Source organism: Microcaecilia unicolor, chromosome 4, assembly GCF_901765095.1.
Source record: "Microcaecilia unicolor chromosome 4, aMicUni1.1, whole genome shotgun sequence".
NCBI classification, from domain to species: domain Eukaryota; kingdom Metazoa; phylum Chordata; class Amphibia; order Gymnophiona; family Siphonopidae; genus Microcaecilia; species Microcaecilia unicolor.
This window is the reverse complement of record NC_044034.1, coordinates 334,836,915-334,854,134: the sequence shown is the minus strand read 5'-3', so window position 1 is coordinate 334,854,134 and position 17,220 is coordinate 334,836,915. Positions and strand designations below refer to the sequence as shown.

At 46.7% G+C, this 17,220-nt stretch overlaps 1 protein-coding gene across 7 annotated transcripts in view; it reads left to right on the top strand.

Moving 5' to 3' along the window:
- The window catches only part of ANK1 (ankyrin 1), a 319,396-nt gene extending 304,332 nt beyond the window's left edge, over positions 1–15,064 (top strand). For 6 of the 7 annotated variants that reach the window (XM_030202059.1, XM_030202058.1, XM_030202061.1 and 3 more), the window contains 4 exons: positions 3,386–3,469; positions 9,189–9,356; positions 9,893–10,018; positions 13,777–15,064. In XM_030202059.1, the coding sequence (XP_030057919.1) occupies positions 3,386–3,469; positions 9,189–9,356; positions 9,893–9,991 (351 nt within the window). In that variant the 3' untranslated portion in view covers positions 9,992–10,018; positions 13,777–15,064. The remainder of the gene's footprint in view (positions 1–3,385; positions 3,470–9,188; positions 9,357–9,892; positions 10,019–13,776) is intronic. The other variant, XM_030202060.1, reaches the window with a different exon arrangement.
- The last annotated feature ends 2,156 nt before the right edge of the window (positions 15,065–17,220 follow it).

Below are 17,220 nucleotides of genomic sequence, written 5' to 3'. Positions count from 1 at the left end.
CTGTGCGGTTCAAAGGAAGAGACAGGCCCAGGATGGCAAAGGAGGAGGCAAAGCCCAATATGCAACCTGGAACCTCCTCACATGATCAAGGGGGATACAGAGGATGGAGAAAGCTGCAGGGGGTGTGTGCCATTGAGGAGGGGCTGGAGGGGGTGTGTGCCATTGAGGGACTAGATAAAGCTGAGTGGATCAGTGTGCTGTTGGGTAGAGGCTGACAAGATAGGGGTGTGTATGCCACAGAGCAAGGGGGACAGAAAACTGGAGGTCTGTGCCAGGGAGGAAGAGCTGCAGGAGGGAAGGGGTTGGAGAAAGCTGGAAGGGGCCTGTGCTAGTTTTTTTTTTTGGGGGGGGGGAGGCTGGAGAAAGCTGCAGTGTAGATGTGCCATGGGGGTTAGAGAAAAGAGATGAGATGACAAAAAGGAGAAATGTGAGGCATGTGCCTGAAGAGTAGGAGAAATAAGGAGGGAGGGAGTATTTGTATGGGGACTGGGTCAGGAAATAAGGAGAGGTGAGGGTATGTGCTTGGGGGGGTGGGCCTTGGAGAAGGATAAAACCTGGGGATCTTGCTGGGAGTTAAGGAGAGAGGACTGGGGGGCACTGAATGCTGAGAGGGTGGAGAGAGAGAACTGTGAAAGGCACAGAGCTGCTAGAGGGTAGAAAACAGGTGACCACAACAGAGAAGGGGACAAGGCAGCAAGAGAGAGCTGGGGATAAACCTACTGGGGGGGAGGAGAAGAGGTTCAAGCTAAGAGAGCTTGTGATGGTGGAACCCGATGAAGGAAAAAATGGGGGAGGGGATTCGGCCCTTATGATGAGGGAGTTCTGCACAAAAAACTACTCTGCAGAATGTTCAACTTAGGTATAATATTGGATACTACATTATCTTTTGACAAACATATAATGCAACTGGTAAAAAGGGTCTTCTTATATTTACAACGACTATGAAGAATTCGTAGTTGTTTTGATCACTCAGTTTAAGCTTGTCACACAGCTGCTGATTCTGAGTGGACTGGACTATTGTCATTCTCTTTATGTAGGCTGCAGCAAATCTCTTCTGAAGAAACTTCAAACACTGCAAAATATGGCAGTTTGATTTTTTTTTTCCTTCTCGAAAGTTTGATAGAGTAACTGCTCTTTTGATTAATGTTCACTGGTTGCCTATTCAAGCCAGAGTAACATTCAAAATTAGCACAATCATCCTATATAATAATTCTCACCTCCAACATTCTGAGGCTGCCTGGAACCATTGTTTCCGCTGGAGGTGGTGTCCCTCATGTAGTAGGTAATAGTGATGTCACACATCCCACACCAGATTGGCCAGTAGAAGGGAGAGGGGCGGAGCCACGATACAGGGAGCAGCGAATCAGCACAACACTGGGAATGCACAGCACACAGGAACAGAAGCAGTGTTGCCAGGTGGGCGGTTTTACCACCCAATTGGGCGGTTTTCCGCGATCTGCCGCGGGAAATTTTTGCCCGCAGCGGGTTGTGGTTTTTTGGGCTTGTTTGTGGTCTTTTGGCCGGTTTTTAAGCGTTTTTTTTGGCCGCGGGGGACGGGGTTAGTGACGTTTTGGGCGGGGTTATTGACGTTCTGGGTGGGGCCAATGACGTGGGAGGCGAGGCTGATGACGTGAGAGGCGGGACCGATGACGGGGGAGGCGGGGTTGATGGCGGCGGGGGCGGGGTTGATGACAGCGGGGGCGGGGTGATGACGCGGGGGTGGGGGTGTCAGGGGCGGGGTTTTACTTTGGGCGGGTTTTGGGCTGGATTTGGGCTCGTTTGGGTGGGAAAAAAATTTTCCACCTGGCAACCCTGAACAGAAGCCTCTCTCACACAGTTACTTTCACATACACTCTCTCAAACATACACACTCAGAGGAAAACCTTGCTAGCGCCCGTTTCCTTTCAAACAGAAACGGGCCTTTTTTACTAGTGTTTAATATATTATACGATGTTACTCCACAATATATACTGTCTTTAACAAGCCATCCTTCTACTGAAATGCTGGCTAAATTGCGTGACCCTGTGGTCCATCATTTTTTTCCATCGAAAGAGATTAAATATTTAACTATCTTTAAATCATCACTCACTTATATGTTAGCAAGTGTTTGGAATAGTCTACCTAAAGATCACAGAAGTCTATCAATCTATCCGAGGTTAGAAAACATTTAAAGACATGGGGCCCTGTTTACTAAGCCAATCTAGAGGCGTGTTAACATTTTTGGCGCACGCTAACCGTGTAGACACCCATAATATTCCTTTGGGGGCATCTACACGGTTAGCGCATGCTAAAAACACTAGCGTACCTTCGTAAACAGGGCCTATGGTTATGTAAACATTTATCTAATCTAAATTTATTTGTTTTCTAACTGGTTTCCTGATCTGTTATTTTGTTATATGAATTGTAATTCCCTGGACTATTCCCAGTTTTTCCTTGTAATCATGTGATCCGCGTTGAACTTACAAGGCATAGATGGAATACAGGTATAAATGTAAATGTAAATATTGTGCTCAAAATATTCAAAATTTTGCACCAAACTTTCATTTTTTTTTTTGTGCAGAATTCCTCCCGGAGTAACTGCACCACTAGTGAAATAACATATAGATTACGGGGGGGGGGGGGGGCCTGAAACTACTGACTCTACATTCTGGAACTCAGCTGGGTTTAAATAAGATTTGGACAAGTTCTTGGAGGTAAAGTCCATAAACCATTAGGAAGATAGACAAACAGAAAGCCTCTGCGTACCTGGGAGTAGGTAACTTGGAATCTTGCTACTCCTTGGGATTCTGCCAGGTACATGTGACTTGACTTGGCCGGTTTGAAGCACAATACTGGGCTAGACAGACATTTGGTCTGACTCAGTATGTCAATTCTTATGCTTCAGTTTTACTACTACTTACTACTTAACATTTCTAGAGCGCTACTAGGGTTATGCAGCGCTGTACAGTTTAACAAAAAAGGACAGTCCTTGCTCAAAAAAGCTTACAATCTAATGAGCGAAATGTCGAGTTGGAGCAGTCTAGATTTCCTGAATAGAAGTATGGTGGTTAGGTGCCGAAGGCGACATTGAAGAGGTGGGCTTTGAGTAAGGATTTGAAGATGGGCAGGGAGGGGGCCTGGTGTATGGGCTCAGGGAGTTTATTCCAGGCATGGGGTGAGGCATTATTATTCAGTTTTGCATTATCAGGCTGTGGTCACAAGAGTGATATTTTTGGTTCTCCTTGACTCTCTTGGATGCTCATTTCCCTTGCATGGATGGATGCACCTTTCCTCTTATATTGATTTTTTACAAGTTGTCTTGTCATAACCATGTGCATAGGAGGAAACATCAGTGTTTTGCATGCTTTAGCCCTGACATTAATTTTTTTTATTGTTTCCCTCCCAGGGGAATGAGATTCAGGACATTCCCAAGGAACAGGTAACTGAGGAGCAGTTTACAGATGAACAAGGCAACATTGTGACTAAAAAGGTAACTGAAGAACAGAACAGAGAGGGTTCAAAGCACAAAACACAGTCCAAAGCTAAAAAAGAAGTACCAAGAGCTTTCAAAAACGGGACAAGTCCTTTTATTTCACAACGTAGATCAACCTTGTACATCAGGAGCCTCAATCTTGTACATCATAGACCCGACATGGGCCATGTTTCGATGCACAGCGCCTGCGTCAGAGGTCATTTAATATCAAAAATCCAATGTGAACGTGCCCACCATCCAGATTTAAGGGCAAGAAATGGGACCTTGCCCCAGCACTATTCGGAGTGTCCCTACGTAAACAAACATGTCCTCCCTTGCTCTCCACCCCTGTCTGGCATCTCCCTCACCTTCCCTGTCTAACTTTAAAATGCATTTTGTTTTGCAGGGGATCACCTGCATGGCAGCAATTCTGACATGCTACCTTGGCACTTTCCCTTTGCGTCGGTCTGCCCCACCTCTTATGCAATGTCCTGTTTCCGCCTGGGCGGACCACAGCAGAGGGAAAGTTCCGAGGAGGTCACAGGCAGCTTGTCAGAATCACTGCCACACCAACGAGCCCCTGCGAAGCAAAATGCATTTTTAAGTTTTAACAGTTTTTATTCAGGATCAGAATAACAATACAGCAATCTGCATAACAATATTACAATACAAAGTCTACAAAGAATTGTATGACACCAACGAAGCATTTACATATGAGAGAACAAAACATCATAATGCAGAAGATACAAAAGGACCTTATGATCCTAATTTTATAAACAACCTGCTACTGCCCAGCCCCTTTTCCCCTACATAAATACAACTACCATGGCTCTTTGTCTGGCAAAATATATTTTAAAGTTAGACTGGAAATGTGAGGGATGGAGAGAAGGGGAAGACATGTAGGCCCATGGGAGGCCCCCTGGAGCAGCTGTTTTTGATGTAGATTGGGGGGGGGGGGAGGGGATTCAAAGAGAGGGGAAAATGCCAGACTGGGGGAAGGTGAAGGGAAGAAATGATGGGCCTGGAAACAGAGGAGAGGGAGAAAGATGGTGGACAATGGGATGAAGGGAGGGAATAAAAAGGGGAGAAGTTGGACCGGGGGGGGGGGGGGGAAGAACAAAGATACTGGATGGGAGGGCAGTTGAGAAAGGGAGAGATGGTGGCCCTGGGGGTGGTACAGAGAGAGGGAGACAGAAATACTGGATGGAAGGGCAGTTGGAAAGACAAAAGGAGAGAGATGGTGGACCTAGGGGTGGTAGGGAGGGATAGATACCTTATGGGAGGGCAGTCTGGAAGAAAGAGAACAAAGTTGGACCTGGGGATGGGAGGGATGGAAGAGAAAGGGAGAAATGTTGGATCTGGGGGAGGAAGGGAGGGAGAGATTCTGAACAATGGGATGGAGGGAGGAAAGAGATACCACATCAAGGGGGTAAGGAAGAACAACAACAAAAAAGAGAGGGAGTGATGTTGGATCATGGGGGTGGAGAGAGAGAGGAGGAAAGATGGACCCCTGAGGGGAGGCAGAAGGGAAGAGAGGTGGGACAGGAAGATGCTAGGGGGTGGAGGGAAAGGGACAGGGGAGATGTAAGACAATGAGACTGGGATGGACTACAAGAGTGGAAAGAGGGAAAGGAGATTCTGGAAGTGGAACCATGTGGGAGAGGTCAAAAGGGGGTGGCAAGAAGATGACTGAGAGGAGAATAGTGAGTACAGAGGTAGAGATGTGGTAATGGAGAGTAGATGGAAGGAAATAGGAGGCTGGGAAAGGAGGGAGATGGGAAATGGGAGAGCTAGGGACTGAGAGGAAATGAAAAATTGATAGGTAGCTGAAAATTAATAAGAAGGAGAAGGGTATGAGAGAGGGTGAAATCTGAGTGGACAGAGGCAGAAAAGAAAAAAAAGGAGGAAATAGCTGAAAGGGAAAAACAGTATGTTAAAGACAGGCGTAGTGAGAGAATAGAAGAAGAGAGGAGAAAAGAACAGAAGACACTAGAAAGAGAATTAGCAAAAGACAGACAAAAAAACACAAAAGATAAACTGGAACCAAGATGATGGAAAAGCAAAATGTCCAGACAACAAAGGTAGAAAAAAGTGTTGTTGTTTTTTAAATGTATTAACTGGAATGTGTTAGCTTTGGGATATGTGTATTACAGATGGTTTTTGTATTACATTCAGTGGCATAGCCAGATGGCTAATTTGGGGGGAGGGGAGGGTACTTGAGGCCAAAACGGGTGGGCACCAAATTTTCTGCCACCCCAAATGCAAAATTAAATACTTGAGCTGATAGGGATTCCCAAGCCCCACCAATTGAAGAATTTCTGTTTCAGTCTAGCAGCCAGAAATCTCCGAGATCTAGTGGCAGTATCCCTGAGTTGCCACTGCTGCCCGCCTCCTTGTTTTGGTTTTCATGTATGTGTGAAATCTGAGCAGGTATGGGGGGGGGGGCAGGGAGGAGAGGGGATTGGGGGTCCCCTCCTTAATTTCTGCCCTGGACCCCAGCATGTCTAACACCAGCCCTGTCAACGCTTTTTCAGCTAGATTCTTTCAAGGATTCTGGTTCCGTGTCCTGACCCATCTTTGCAGTATTCTATGTTAATCTGATAATAGGTATCTTGAACCAGGGCTGGATTTAATTCTTGGCATTCATAGGCACTTAGGAGGGGGGGAGGGTTCTCAGGAGATATTCAGAGGGAGGCTCCTTCCACATTTTCCCCTCACTAGGTGGTTCCACCTCACCACCTAGTCCCTGGCTACTTGTCCTGGCCAGTCCTGGTCCCACTGCATCATGAAATCTGATAATAAAAATGTGAGCAAGACTTGCAAGCCCCTCCTCCTCTGACTAGTCCTGCAAGGCACTGCCCTTTCTTCTGGACAGACTTCCTGCCATCAGTACATGAGGGCTCACAAGCCCTACACAGAATTATTTTCATTCACATTGCAGCCCAGGCAGAGGCGTAGCCAGACACCCAATTTTGGGTGGGCCTGGGCCCAAGATGGGTGGGCAGAAGAACCCCACCCCATCCCATAGGTGATTTGGTCTCTCCTCTCGCCTGTATGCCATATGGTCTCTCAAATATCCCTCCTCCCCTGCACACCTTTTAAATTTCAGATTTTCAGTGAGGAGCAACTAATACACACTACTCATGTAGGCCCCACATCCTTCCCACTGATACAGCTTCCTGTTTCCACATAGGCGGGAATATGTCAGAGGGAAGGCTGTGGGGCCGGTGTTAGCAGTATGTATCAGTCGCTGCTTCCTGCAGGCGAAGATCTGCTATTTATAAGGTATGCAGGAGGGATAGTTGTTGGGAGTTTTCAGCTTGGGAATCTCTGCTGGCCACATCATAGGTGTGCTGCTACTGGTGGGCCTGAGCTCAAAGGTGGTGGGCCTGGGCCCACCCAAGCCCACCCTTGGCTACGCCACTGAGCCCAGGTGTCTAGGCTGACCACTGTATGGGACAAGTGACCCCACAGCAGCAGGTCCAGCCTGAGACAGCAGCATCAGACTTAATGAAATTCCTCCCCTTATTCAGCATAATCCTTCCATCCCACCAGGGGCGTAGCTATGGGTGGGCCTGGATGGGCCCAGGCCCACCCAATTTCGGCCCAGGCCCGCCCACCCAGCGCGCACACAACTGCAGCAGCAGCAGCCTAGCTGCCTAGCGTGACGGCAGAGACGGCACCCGACCCGCGAGGCTCTGGCAGTGGCAGCTGATCTCTCCAGGCTCCGAGTTCAGCTCAGGCCCGCCCACCACCCAAGCGCACACACACACTGCATGCAGCAGCCTAGCCGCCCTAGCATACGTCGCGGGCACCCGCGCTCAGGGCAGGCTCCTCAGACATCAGCCCACGCCCACCTACCTTCCGGCTTTAGAGAGAGGCAGAGTGGCAGTTGGCTCGGCGCTGAATGCACTTGCAGTGCATCGTGGTTGTTGTTTGCATTCGCATCCATCCTAGTGGGCGGTAGAGGTATGACCCGGGCGTGGCTGTGCGCAGCGGCGTGCCTCGCTCTCGCTCCACTCGGCTCTGTCGTCCGCTCGCTCGTGATGTGGGATCTGAGGGAGGGCAGGCTAAGGCTAAGCTGCACATGGCCACACATGCACGCACGCAGGGTTCAGCCTGGCCCTTCCCTCCCTGGCCTGGAAATGTGGGAAATTGAATTGGGAAAGAAACTGAAAGGTCTGGTCTTCAAAGTTCAAATTGAGAACTTGAGATCATTGAGAATCGACTCGAGTTCCTGTCTCGGCCCCAGGTAATTTTACTCCAAGCAGCAGCTGCCAGCCCAGCCCAGCCTAGCCCAGCAGCAGGTAATAAAATTGTAAATGCTTTTTGGTTTTTTTTACATCTTATTTTTAACATCATCATGTAATTTGTTTTTAAAATTAAGCTAGCTGGGACCTGGTGGGCACTATTAAAATTTATTGTTGTGGAATTTCTGGGTGGGGTAAGCACTTCACTGCCTAGAGCAAAAAATGTATATATTTAATGATTAAAATATACCTTTTTTTGCCCTGCAGTGAAGAGCCCACCCCCACCTAGAAGCCCACCACCATGACCTGCCAGCATTTTGATTACTCTTTTGTTATCAAAATGATGGCTGTGGTCTGGTAGTGGACTTCTACTAGTGGGCACTACTCATGTGTGTCTCTCTTTCTATATATATATATAGATATAGATATATATATAGATACAGTGCCCACCCATATTAGCTCTGGGCCCACCCAAAATGTCAGGTCTGGCTACGCCACTGCATCCCACCTTGCTCGTGAGCGGAGACAACTTTTCAGAATGATTGTAGGTGCTAAACTCATCACAAATTACCGTTCCTTAGACAAAGTAAATACCTTCAGCTTGAGCTAATACTTTTTTTTTTTCAGTACATTTCTTCCCACCTTGCTAGTCAGCAATAAGAACAAGCTTTCTCTTTTACAGGATACATTATCCAGTTTGTTTCTGCCACGTAATTTTATTTTGAAACAGGGCTGATGAAACTGTAATCCACCGTGCTCAAGCATAACACACCTTATTACATCGGCCCCACAGTTGTTTAAACTTGCGTTTTCATATGATGCTTTTTGCCTCACCAGCAGGGATTATTGTTATTATTAGCATTTGTATAGTGCTACCAGATGCACGCAGCGCTGAACACCTGACACAGAGAGACAGTCCCTGCTCAGTAGAGCTTACAATCTAAAAATACAGACAGACAAGACAATTAAGGGCGAGGGAAGTACTGGGTGAGAAAGGAACAAGGGGAGGGCAATTGAGTAGTGGCTAGGAGCCAAAAGCAGTGGTGAAAAGGTGGGTTTTCAGCATAGATTTGAAAACAGGTAGAGATGGAGCTAGACGTACAGGCTCAGGAAGTCTATTCCAGGCATAAGGTGCCGCAAGGGGAAAGGAACGAAGTCTGGAGTTAGCAGTGGCGGAGAAGGGGGACGTCAAGAGAGATTTGTCCAGTGAGCGGAGTTCACGGGGAGGAATGTAGGGAGTGATCCAGACTGATTGCAAGCTAGTGGTGTCAGACCCAGTCTCACTGCTGGAGATTCCCAAAAGCAGGTCACAGGTTTGCAAACTGGTCATCTTTTATCAAGCTGTATGTCCAGTACATGGGATACTTGTAGGGTTACACCTTACACATTAGAGACTTGTTAAGCAGAAAGCTTGTGTATGTGTCAAGCAGACAGAAGTTATTTCCATGCCATAAAACTGTTCTCATATGAGGATTGTTTCCTGTCAGATCATTCGGAAGGTGGTGCGCAGGATTGACCCCTCTGGTAGCAATGAGTCCCAGGAGCAGGAAGAGGTGATCATCGAGGGATCCTTGCAAGAGCCTATTGAGCTGGAAGAAGAGGCTGATCACTACATGAAATACGCCATCCTGCAGCGAGACAGCCCAGTCATGCAGGTATAATGCAAGACAACTACATCACCTAAGTGTGCAGTGAGACGGCTCAAGGACTTAAATAACTAGCAACCTGTGTAGGGAGAATCAGCCACAGCACAGAGGGATACAGTATAACAGCCTAGATCATAGGTGCACAGTGAGACAGCCCCATCACATAGATATGTAAAGAGACTGTGTCAGTACATAACAGGAGACACAGTATGGAGTAATTCAGTCTTATTGAGACTGCCTTGCTGTACGAAGACTGGGTCATGAAGTGTTTGGAGCCCAGCGGCAGAGACTGAAGGACAGTTTCTATTCCTCGGTCTTTAAGGATATTTCTTCTCTAGAGAAAACTGTTGAGGTCTCTTGTTTCACTGTTGGTTAGGGCACTATATATACTCTGATCTCGTTTTTCATGTTACTAGAAGGGAGGGCAACTCAGTTTCCTCTATTCTGGCTTTTCGCATCTGCTGTAGTACCCTCTGATTCTCCACTCCAATTCTTCTTGTCCTCCGTGTTTGTTTGTGTGCTGCCCTCCTGTATCTGGGGCTTAGGCGGACGAGACTGTCTGGCCCCTGAAGTCGGAGCTCATGGACGGAAGAAAAGGGGCTCAGATAGTGAAAAGAGCCAGCATGAAAAGGGCCAAACAGTGACCCTCTCCCAAAACGGCCTCCTGCGAGGTAACCCGGCATTTCTTGTTACTAACTGTTTGTTGAAATGCTTGTTCCATTACATGACAGAGAGAGGAATGAGGCAGGGGACTGGCCTGGAACATGTCAAATCAAATCAATTCTTGTATACCGCTAATATCCCCTTTCCAGGGTTCAGTGCGGTTTACATTCTAGGTGAGACAAAAGCCGATAATGTTAGTGTGAGGTATGAGAATAATTAGAGACCATTGGTGTAATGCATGAGACCAAAAACATTATAGGAAAGGATAATGGATGATACTAGGAGGTAGAGGTCAATGGATTGTTATGAAGCAGTCTTTGAGAAGAGAAAGGTTTTTAGCCTCTTCCTGAAGCTAAGGTAGCTGTTTTCTGTTCTGGGCGTCCGATGACATATGTCTACCATATGTGCCGCTCCCTTGCTCATGTTACTTGGAAGCTGGGGCTTTCTTTGCTTTGCTGCTATATATAGTATATTGGGGCTTCAGCTATGCCTGTGCCGAGCTGCTAATCATGCCGGGACCTTAGGTCTCTCATTTGAACAAGGGGGACTGTTGTACAGGAGCAGGAAGCAGCTGCCTTCAGAGCAGAGCCCTTTCTGCTCTGTTTCAGTCCCAGCCATTCTCCCTCCCAGGCCTGAAGGAGGTGTTGCTGCTTTCAAACCTAAAAAGAGCTGGAGGGATCTCCCTGTAAATATTTGAACAAAAACTCGTGGGTATGTTAGATTAAAATCAGAACACGGGTTATTGAATTGACTGGTCACTTATAAACCTGTAACTTGGAAAGTAACATAGCAGTGGCGTACCAAGGGGGGGCGGTGGGGGCGGTCCGCCCCGGGTGCACGCCGCTGGGGGTTGCCGCGGCGTGTGCCTGCTGCGAGAGTTCGCTAACTTCTCTCGTTCGCTGCAGCTCCCTCCTCTGCCCCGGAACAGGTTACTTCCTGTTCCGGGGCAGAGGGAGCTGCAGCGAACGAGCAAAGTTAGTAAACTCGCAGCAGGTGCGCGCTGCGGCACCCCCCCCCCCCCCCCAGCGGCATGCACCCGGGGGGGGCTGTTTCGCGGGGGGGGGGGGTCCACACTGCATCGGGGGGGGGCGCTGCACCCGGGGGGCGGGGCGCCGCCCCGGGTGTCCGCCCCCCTAGGAACGCCACTGTAACATAGGCAAGCATTAGGAGACTTTCGAAGAGCAAAAGGGATTATTTTTGGTTACTGTTTCCCATTTTGTCAGAAGCTCTGTCTTCTCCTACTACCAGGAGAAATTTTATGAGGCCATGTCAAAGGAAGGTCTTCACCTCTGGGGCCTATGACAGAGACTGAAGAAGAGGCCGGCAAGAGAAAATCTCTTCTATTCGTCTTCCAGTAGCAGCACTAGCACCTTCTCTCTTTTTTTGTGGTCTTCTCTGAGTGTCCTTTCCAGTAATAAACTTTTACATTTTTCTGCTTTATTTAAATAAATTCCACATATCCAATGAATACTACGCTCTTGATTCTATGGTCAGAAATCACTATTGTCTAACTGCCCATGCCATATTCATGTATTTTATTTTATTTATTTATTAGGATTTATTTACTGCCTTTTTGAAGGAATTCACTCAAGGCGGTATACAGTAAGAATAGATCAAACATGAGCAGTAGGCAATTAGAGCAGTAAAAATATTCCAATAACACTACAAAGTATAGCATAGTATACTACTTACAATGTCACCACAATACGTAATAGAACATTATAATTGATAGTGAAGGGTAAGGCAAAGTTGTAACATATAGATGGGTAAGAGAGTAGTAAGAGTTAGAAAATAAGGTGACTGATTTGTAGAAAGTTGCACATGAGGTCAGAGAGATGGTTAAATATTACCTCAGCTAAGGTAGGAGTGGATAAACATGTCCCACTGCAGTATGTGCAGCCCAAGTCACTCCTTGTGTGTGTGTGTGAGTGAGACTAACAAGTTAGTTACTTCTTCCATTAAAGGCCTGGTTGAAGAGCCAAGCTTTCACCTGTGTGATCCCTGCATGGAGTTTTGATGAAGATCCATTTTTTAGCTGTCCGTGCTGTATTCATGCTTTACATTTATCAGTGTGACACTTGCATTGGGTGTCTGATGAATATCCAGTATTTGGCTCTGCTCTGTGCTGTATTCATGTTTGTCATGTATCAGTGTGATGACTGCATGAGGATCTCATGAAGATCTGCTTTTCATCCATTGGTGCTGAATTCGTGACATATATGAGTCTGATGACAGCATGGGCGTCTGATGACACTGTATTAATTTGACCTTACTAGCTAAGTGAAAAGTAACATATTGAACAGACAGAGCAACCACAATCATTTTCACAGGTTCCAAAAACTACATTAATTTGTCACAAAAACTAGATTGAACAATTAATTCTAATTAAGGGGGTCTTTTACTAAACCGTAGTATTCCTATGGGCGTTTCAGCGTTTACCGTCAACTGATTTCTACCGCAAACTAAAAACACTACCGTGGCTTAGTAAAAGACCCCCCAAATGCCTCAAATGAAATAAATTAAGGAAAAACAAGAACAATTGTTCAACCACAATTTATGTTTTCAGTGTGGATAAACCTATTAAATATGCAAATGAGATAATGTCAATAGGAACTATTTTGTTTGGGCAACAATATAATGAATATCAATAAGAGAGCAAAATGTAGTCTTGAGCTTGTACCAGTGGCATAGTTACGTGGGGCCATGGGGGCCTGGGCCCCCGTAGATTTGGCCCTGGACCCCCCTGCCAACGACCCTCTCGACCCCCCCCCCCCCCGCCGCCACCGTTGGCTACCTTTGCTGGCAGGGGACCCCAACCCCCGCCAGCCGAGGTCCTCTTCTTCCGGCGTAAGGCTTTGTTCTGTTTCTGTGAGTCTGACGTCCTGCACGGCGGCGGTGGGGGAGGGTTGGCGGCGGGAGGGGGGTCGAGAGGGTCGTCAGCAGGGGGGGGGTCAAAGTTGGTGGTGGTGGCGGTGGCTGGTCAAAAATGGCAGGGGGGGCTAAAATATGCCCCATCACCTCGGGCTCTGGACCCCCCTCCCGCCGAAGTCTGGATACGCCCCTGGCTTGTACCACCCTAATCTGGGACAGTGCTTAATTCTGACAAACTCATCTGGCTCCTGGTTACCCTCTCCCTCTCCTCTCCACTCCCTGCTGTTTCCTAACACTTTGGCCTGTGCTTCTTGTACTCCCAGCTCCTCTCTTCAGGCTCAGGCACAATTTCAGGCCCTGTGCAAAATAAAGGAAATGGCATAATGAGCTCTCTGGAAAGGAAATTTGACAAACCACAGTTCACCACCTGTCTAAAATCAAGCAATTCTTGCCTTCATTTTGTTTAAACTAATTCACAAGTGTTGTCCACAAATGTAATTTCCTGAAACATTTTGCACTTTTGTATCCACACCTGTGATTTATAGAAAATCTCTCAAGTATTGCCCTCAACCCCAAGATTTGTGCATACATAAAAAGAGCTTTTTTTTTTTTGTCTCTTTGGAATCATATTTTAACATAGCAAAAAAAAGAGAATAATTTTTCCTAATTTTTTAGTGAGCCTCAGTTCCTCTACTGTCCTTGAAGTGTTTTCGTCCAGGCAGGTGTCATATGTTTCCCCAGAAATGCTGAAAATCCAAAGTAAGCCATCTTGGGCTGCTCTTATCCTGTTTATTCCTGTCTTCTATCTGCAGAAAATAAATTATAATTTCCAACTTGCAGTGTTTCTGAAGTATAAAATATTTTGTTAAGAATCTATCGTTTGTTTTTTTTCTAGGATTTTACATCAACTCCTCATCACTAAGTCCAGAGCGTCCCTTCCACACTGATGCACCCAGGGAATAGACACAGCTGATGGAAGCAGGGCTGACTGTACATGATTCTATAGGCTAATGGCATGATTTCTGTAAGAGTCCTATCGCATGATGAACCGACCGCTGCCGCATGACCTACATCTCTCTGACTCTGGAAATTTCCATTTGGCAGAACAAGTGCGGGACTTCAGACCTTTTCACGTGGCATTGTGGGAGAGGCATGTGCTGGAGATGAGCAGCACCCTACTCTCCCCCTCCCACCCGCAATGTGCAGGCAGGGTCTAGGGCTGTAAGAATTGCTAAAACTGGGTCAAGCCAAAGTCCATCTAACCCAGAATCCTGTCTCTGAGAGCAGCAGGGATGACTTATGTAAGAAACAGGCTGTGTTCAGTTGCCTATGGCCGTTGGTGTCCTAGTCCCAGCATGTCAAAATGTTGGCAGTTATTGGGGTTCAAGCAAGGCCCCTATATTTAAGGGTCAATTTAGGGAACGTATGTCTCAGACATAGGCAAAACATGCACAGCCTGACCTTCCAGCATCATGCCTCGTGTGGTTTAGTTCTGCAAGGGGAAAGTGTTAGGTCTACTCTTGGAGCAATGACCCTTTTCTATCTCTCAGAGGTTACCCAGCTTGTTTAAGCATGTCTTACTAGCAAAAGACACTTAGTTTTTGTAATCAAATCAGCACTTACCTCCTGGTTTATGTTAGCAGACTAACCTGTACAGTCATTGGCCTTGTGTATAAGAACAACTACTATGCAAACCAGTGGATCACCATAGGACTGTATAATGAATCCTCAATCCCTCTGCAGGATGAGGGGAAGAGCGCTGCCTTTGTGACTGCCACCTGGCTCTTCAGTGTTAATCATTTTTCTGAAATTCCAGAGAATGCTGGGGGTGAATGACATCTCTTCTGCAGCTCTGCTGAGCTAATAGGTGCTTACCTTTCATGTAATTAATGCTTGCTCTGGAGGCATGAAAACAAAACAGGTTTAACATTCTCTCTGTGACCACCTTTACCTCCCACCTTTTATCAGGGCCAGCCCTATCAATGAGCAATTGTCACATGCGGCTCTGCTTTTCAGCTCCTACTGTCTCATGCCAATGAGACCCCCACATTGAGTCTCTGCGCATGGCCCTGCATTGCCCATGGGTTCCCCCGTCTGACCTTCTTGACACTTCACTCATGTTCTCTCTATCAGCAGCCAAATTAACAGGAGTAGATCAGTCTCCACTACCTACGTTGTCTGGCACTTTTGTTGCAGGGGCGTAGCCAGACAACAGATTTTGGGTGGGCCTAGGCAAGAATTGGGTGGGCACCAAGTGTTCTCCCCCCCCCCCCCCCCCAAAAAAAAAAAAAATCTCAGCTGGTGGGAAAACGCTTCTTTCCACCTTGGCAGCAGGAATGCACTGAAAACTGAGCATGCGCAGGTGCCGAAGTTGTGGAGAGTAGCGTTTTCATTACCATCAGGGGGAAATCTTCAGCTGGCGGAGCTTGGGATTCCCACCAGTTACCACTAAACATGTGCTACTGTTGGGTGGGCCTCAGCCATAAATGGGTGGGCCCTGGCCCACCCAAGCCCACCTGTGGCTACGCCACTGTTTTGTTGGTCTAGTTTAACTTGTCGAGAGCTGCTTCTCTGTTACCAGAAGTTTCCATACATGAAGTATTGCTTTCTTTTCCCACAAAAAAAATGCACAAAATGTCCAGCACTCAGCCAGGGGGAGGGCAGTTTTCAAAACCCTCTATGGGGGGGAAAAAAACACAGGAGTTGTTCAACACGTGAACTTTCACCTGCATACTGCAAAGTCATTCTCGTGCTCAGGTTTGGGGTGGGGGGAAACAAAGGCATAGATTTGGAATTTTAGAACCCTGTTTGTTGTTTTAGTTGGAAGAGGTACCCACAGAACAAGCAGGCACATATATCACTGTAGGTGCTTTTCCCTAGGACAGTAATCAAAGTGAAACTACTTGCTTTGATTTTTGTTGCAAACGCTGTAGTTAAAAAGTACTCATTGAGTTTACATCATTGCAGTTTGATTATTGCTCCCCAAAAATAACAGACAGCCCAGGCTTGTGGAGCAGTGTTCTTGTCAGGAGACTAAAGTGAAAGCCTCTCCAATGTAGGCGCACATCAAAACCAGAAGCGTAGCCAGGTTTTGATGTCAGGGGAAGCAAACCTTTTGTAAAAGGGTGCCAGTGTGAGGCTGAAGAGCCAATCCTTAAAGGCGCCATTTCATTCAAAATCCATTTGGGGGAACAGCCACTCCCCTTGCACACATAGGAGCCGACTCTGTGGGTGCTTGAGCACCCCCAATATTGAGAAAATTCCTTGTATGTGTTGAGGGAGGGGTTATTTCCATTGGGCTTAGCACCCCCAATAATTACGAAAAGTTGGCTCCTATGCGTTGCACACACATCCCTTACCTATGCCTCTGCCTCAAAAGTTACTCTGTCCTTTGACCCCCCCCCCCACTGGGTGTGTAGGGAGGGGTGATTTATATTGTGTTTGGCACTTCTGCCCATCATTCCTGTGTCACCATCAGTCCCTCTGAATCTGAAAGTTCCAAACCACTGGAAACAGATCTGTTCTTCATGTAACAAATCTAGCGCTGCAGATTTTGTCTCCATTAATCATCATTCTTTGTAGATCAGGGCAGTATACCTGCTGCTTCCATACTGCCTCAGAAATGAATCCAGAACAGCAGAATTCTTGCTTTCTGACAGCCCTTGCTGCTATTTAAGCTGCTGCTGTTACTCTACTCTTTGCCACGTCCTGGATCTTTGTACCCTGGACAGCTCATTTATTATCTTGTCCAGAAACAAGAAAATGTCATTCTATGTGTGTGTTTCATTTGCTCACAAAATGTTGACACTTTTTTTTTTACTGGAAGCCTATATAGTTATATTGCAAAAATGAAAAGCCAGGTACTATTCACTGCTATAAGACAAAACACAACTAGAAATAGAGATCTTACAACTGGTTTTCATTTCCACTGCGACTCCTTGTGACTCTGGGCAAGGCACTAAACACTCTGTTGGCCCAGGTGCAAAAAACTTAGATTGTGAGACCACCAGGGACAGAGAAAAAGTACCTGTGTATAATATGTAGTGGTTGAAAGCCGGTATATCAAATGCACAACCCTTACCCCATCAGAAGCCAAATAGAATTATGCCCAAGTTTGAGTTTACACCCACTGTGGATGCTCCATGTATGCGTGTCTGAGCATTGTTAGAGGCTAAGGGGTATGTTTATTAAGGTGCATTACCGTTTTTAATGCGCCTCTACAGTTAAGGCACATTGAACACTAACACGCCTATACATTTCTATGGGCGCATTAGTGTTTAACGTGCATAAACCATTAATGTGCGTTAAAACTGCTAATGCGCTACAGCGCACCTTAGTT